This window comes from Aedes albopictus, chromosome 2 (genome assembly GCF_035046485.1).
Source record: "Aedes albopictus strain Foshan chromosome 2, AalbF5, whole genome shotgun sequence".
Taxonomy (NCBI): domain Eukaryota; kingdom Metazoa; phylum Arthropoda; class Insecta; order Diptera; family Culicidae; genus Aedes; species Aedes albopictus.
The window spans coordinates 428,924,698-428,929,547 of NC_085137.1; the positions used below are offsets into that span (position 1 = coordinate 428,924,698).

Sequence of the window (4,850 nt, forward strand, 5' to 3'; positions counted from 1 at the left end):
GGGACGTCATTGTGGCATTGTCGCGTTTTACCGTTCAATTCAAACACCATTCAAAATGACAAAATTTAATCATTCACAAACATATACCACAAGCGTACCCCTCGGTTGTCCACGCGCTGCGCCTTGACGTGAGATCCCGTTATGTTTCTGCAACGTGAGAACACAGCCGACGAACGGCACATTCTGGCACTCACGCAATCCTCCGCTCGCACCGACACGTTTGACGTTTTCTCTCTCATCCGTCGCTGCGCCGGGCCACGGACGGTTGACTGTGTTGGTTAAGCGCTGACACGTTCCAGTGGTTCCAAAACTCTGTAAGTTGAAATCAGTTCAAATCTTGGTTTTAAATTTGATTTCAACTTAGTTACTTGAATAAACCTAGATTGAGTTTAAATAAGGGCGAAAGTAACATGAGAGAGTTCTCTACATCGACTCTCTCTCTTCTGCAAATTAAAGTGACAAGATGCAAATTCAATCGAACTTTTTCATACTTAGACGCTAGATTACATCGCAACCTAGCGATTTATGACCAAAAAGTGCAACCATACTTGCATCTAGTCACTTTAATTTGAAGAAGAGTGAGTCGACGAAGAGAACTCTCTCATGTTACTTTCGCCCTTATTTAAACTCAATCTAGAAACTTTTAGAATTTCAAATTATTTTTATAAGTAAGCGGATAAGTTTATCGCACGAACATTTAATATAGTTTTTATATTATAAAGAAATTTTGCAAGAAATGCGATTTTTTAAACCGAAAATTTAACATTGATTGAAACAAAGACACAAACATTGAGAAACAAAGACTGCGATTGAGCAACACTGCCAACCTAGGCCGCCGCCGGTAGACCTTCATGAGCGCGGGTGTGGGTGTGAGTTCTCTCTGTGATGGCATTTCTGAGCGACGCCTCCAGCCGAAGCCCGGTGTGCGTGAGCGTAACGGTAGTGGTGCTGTCCCGTTTCCGTTCAAGCTGGCTCCGTCGCGGTCGTTCGTCAGTCGTCGTCGTCCATCCAGCCAAAGAAGCAGTGAGTGCGCGCTAGAATTCGTGTGCACATCTGCCGCCGCCGCCGCCGTCGCCTTCCTGTCAGAACCGAGAACACTAAAGTCAGTGTCGTAACCGAGTTTGGACGGACCGAAGCGTGTAAGTAGGGGGAACTTCCTGTTCTGGTTAGGAAATACCGTGAGTTAGAGGTTTTATCCTTTCGTTTCCAGGTTACGCCAGCCGGGATTGAATCGGTGGGCAGCAAGCGAAACAGCCGTCACCGCACGAAGGCCAGACCGAATTCGACCCCGTTGAAGGCTTAGCTAAGCAGCAGATACTGGCAGCAGAGGTCAAAGACATCAGCAGGCCTTGAGGAGGGAAGGGAAACAAACGTACACACACGGTCACTACGAGTGCGAGATACAGAGACACAACACATAGGCAGACAGATAGATCGTTGAAGGCGAGCGAACTAGCGGCGCTCAGTGTTTTCTCCTGGATTCGGACGTCTGTCTGAGGCGTAGATTGTTGTTTGATCGAATAATAGGTGTGTAATTCCTGGGTGAGCCGGGACGCAGTGTGTGAATCATTTTGTGTGTTTAGTTTGTGAAGATCCTGTGCTAAAAAATGAGTGATGAAGATAGTGAGGGACGGTTGACAACCGCAATGGCAACATCGTCCACAGCGACAATCGTGACACAGGCCTCATCTTCGACTCCGGCAGAATCATCATCGGACGATCTGCAGCAGCAATCGGTGGCAACGACCTGCGGTTCGGCACGTGCCTTCGCCAAGGTCCCGATCTTTATTGTGGAAGATCACCATGACGTTCTAACGTTCCTGTACCGATGTATCGGTTCGAGGCATCTGCCGCTGCGGGGCAATACCATCATTCACTTCGATTCACATCCGGACATGTGCATTCCGAAGCATATGCCCGCCGGGTACGTGTTCAACAAGGAGGACCTGCTCGACAGTATCAGTATTGAGAACTGGATGATGCCCACGGTGTTTGCCGGGCATGTGGAGCGGATCGTGTGGATCAAACCGGACTGGGCCAATCAGATGCCCAAGGGCAAGTAAGTGAACCTTGAATGACATGTGTTTACATTATTGGGCATGAAATAAGTACCGACAAGTATGGGATTTTTTGTAGTTATAGGTCATCCATAAACTACGTAGACTTTCCGGGGAAAGAGGAAAGCGGTTCTAAACCAAATGTACAAATTTAGAAATTATTTCCTGGACAAAAGTCGACTAGAGTGACGGGTTTTGTCTACTTGGTTTATGAACGACCCCAAAAATCTAGAGCAGCGTTTCTCAAACTATGGATCGTTTGATGGGTCGCGAAGTTTAGTTATCACTTGAAAAAGCACTTGATTACTGAGTATTACTTAAATGAGAATTTAATTTATTTTTTTATCCTTTGAATTAGTAGAACAATTTCCCGAAGCCCATAAATCAATTGTTTGCGACTTTCCATTTAAAAATTGTAATTGTAATACAGTAGACGTTCGATCGGTGCAAACGCTTTAACTGCAATGCTTTTTAACTGCAAGTCCGCTAAGTGCAACAATGTTGCAGTTATCGCACCGCTATCCGTCAAAATGAAATATCAACAGCGATGCGATGTTTTTCACATGAACTTTTGATGCAGTGCGATGTTTTCCGAATGCACTTTCGCTGCATTCTGCAGCAACTGCCAGCTCTTTGACGCTTGTCAGTTGTTGCAGTTATCGAATTTCATTCGCTAAGTGAAACGTAAACATGTTGCAGTTATCGGACGTCTACTGTATTAGTTCTGTTCAACAAAGTACGTTGAACATGGTCGAAGTAGATGCATCCTGCTCTTACATATTCGTCAGCAAATAAGTAAAAGCAGGATGCATCAACTTTGACCATGTTCAACCTACTTACTTCATTGAACAGGACTATTGTTTTTGCAACTTGGTGCTATAAGTGAAGCGCCCTGTACCGTCCAGAGGCTGCATTAAACACTACACGGAATGTGATATCTTTCATTTCATTACAGTCCGACGATCTTTTTAATAAACTATATTGAAGTATCACAAACCATCACTTATCTTATATTACAACGATTCACTTTTTCTTACATCACCTTGACATTTTCTGTATTTCTTCATCGAACTACTAAGTTTAATAATCTATAGACACTTCTAGCTTCTTCTTGACCAACTACTAAGTCCTACCTACAGCCTTTATTTGGACAGTATCTAGAGGTGTCCCACAAGGGAGCTCAAGACTTATTCGATGTGCTGCCTGCGTTAACGTTGTCACCGAACTCCCGCCAACTGGCCCCGACTGAAGCCAAAGCCTCCGTATTTATAGCCTAAATTTCCTAGCAATACCCGAACCAGCTTGGGCGTGTCTAAAATTCCTACGATCATTCTCGTCTTGCCGAAGATGTCATGATAATTCCTAACAATGCCCGAACCAACTTGGGCGTATCCAAAACCCTACCAAATAAAAATACTAATAAGTCCAAAACCTAGACCTCTACCTATCCTACTTGTCCTCATCGTGATTAAAATCCTTCTCTACTTGAAAACATCACGACTCTTCTATCTTGGGCGTATCCCAAGTCCTACCAAGAATATTAATGCCAACGAAAAACTTAAATCTCCTAACCACGCCTGACTTGGGCGTGTTCGCACAAAACCTACTGAGAATCTTTACACCAAGGCCTACATCTTCTAGCCCCGCCTCACTTGAGCGTATACAAGGCTTGGGTGTGTGAAAGAATTGAACCCCACCATCGACGTCATTATCATTCTCCCCATCATCATCATCGTCACCATCATCATCCTCATCGTCTTTGGAATTTGGCACCAAATTCTCCAAAACAAAGCACCCGCTTTGTTATTGAAGTGTACCTTACTTGGGCACAATGAACCCTAGCCGAGCCCCGTCCACGGATGTTGGTTGAAATTATACCCCCACATTCTTTTCTTTCAGTTTACTCGAAGTCAAAACAAATCGAGTGCAAAACAAGTCCGGCGCCGTATGCCGCCAATACGGTGTCTCAATTTCAGAACATTCCAGCTAAGGTTCACCTGAGTTCAGAACCTTACCCGGCCAATTCGGCGCCTTGATTTCGAAACAAAAATAAACAATCTTTGTTCCAGCGCGATCAATATGATGTCGCGGTTCCATATCATTCTTTCGGGTTTATTACCCATCGTTGTCCCAAGCGTAATTGAAATTGCATCACACCGACCGGACCTAACGCGGTGCAACACGATCGCACCCGGCCACCACCGGACGATGATGGGTTATAAAAACTAGGTAAGTAACGAATGGTGCGATTTTCGTTGCTTCCAATATGCCGCGCGTGAGGTAGGTAGACCCTACGATGAAAATTGAATCTAAAATCCCCCGGGCAGCTGTTGGGAATGTGGGGTGAAAATGCATTTTTGTTTCAGTTGAATTGACTTTGAATAGGAAGGCGTGGGAATATTTAGGTCTTTGCATGCCCTCCCACTTAGCGGAGTTTGAACGTGTATAAAATCACGTTCAAATGTAAGTATGTGGGTAAAATGTATCCCCCAAAAAAAAAAAACTCAGCATTTAAATGATGATGCTAACGATGATTGTTAATATATAAACTGAAACTGCTATACTAATCTCCATTTTCCCTGTAAAGTGTCTCAAAATGTTTTCCAATACAGTTAGCTGATCTAAATCTCCCAAATAAACATTAAATTTTGTATTAACTCTCTTACATTCTTCCTCAAGAGATTGACTTCATTGGTACTCGCTGCTGCTCCTCTTGATTCGTCGTAGGGGTTGTTCGTCTGCCATTGATATTTGCCTCTTCTTGTTAAATGCCCAGATCAATTGGTTAGTTTC

General features: G+C 44.0%; 1 protein-coding gene across 1 annotated transcript; it reads left to right on the forward strand.

Annotated features, from left to right (window-relative positions):
- Nucleotides 1–936: 936 nt before the first annotated feature.
- LOC134288526 (UPF0489 protein C5orf22 homolog) lies at nt 937–2,468 on the forward strand. Its single transcript, XM_062853623.1, has 2 exons — nt 937–1,139; nt 1,211–2,468. Exon 2 carries the CDS (start codon nt 1,608–1,610, stop codon nt 2,061–2,063), a length of 456 nt encoding a protein of 151 aa, XP_062709607.1. The 5' UTR covers nt 937–1,139; nt 1,211–1,607; the 3' UTR covers nt 2,064–2,468.
- The last annotated feature ends 2,382 nt before the right edge of the window (nt 2,469–4,850 follow it).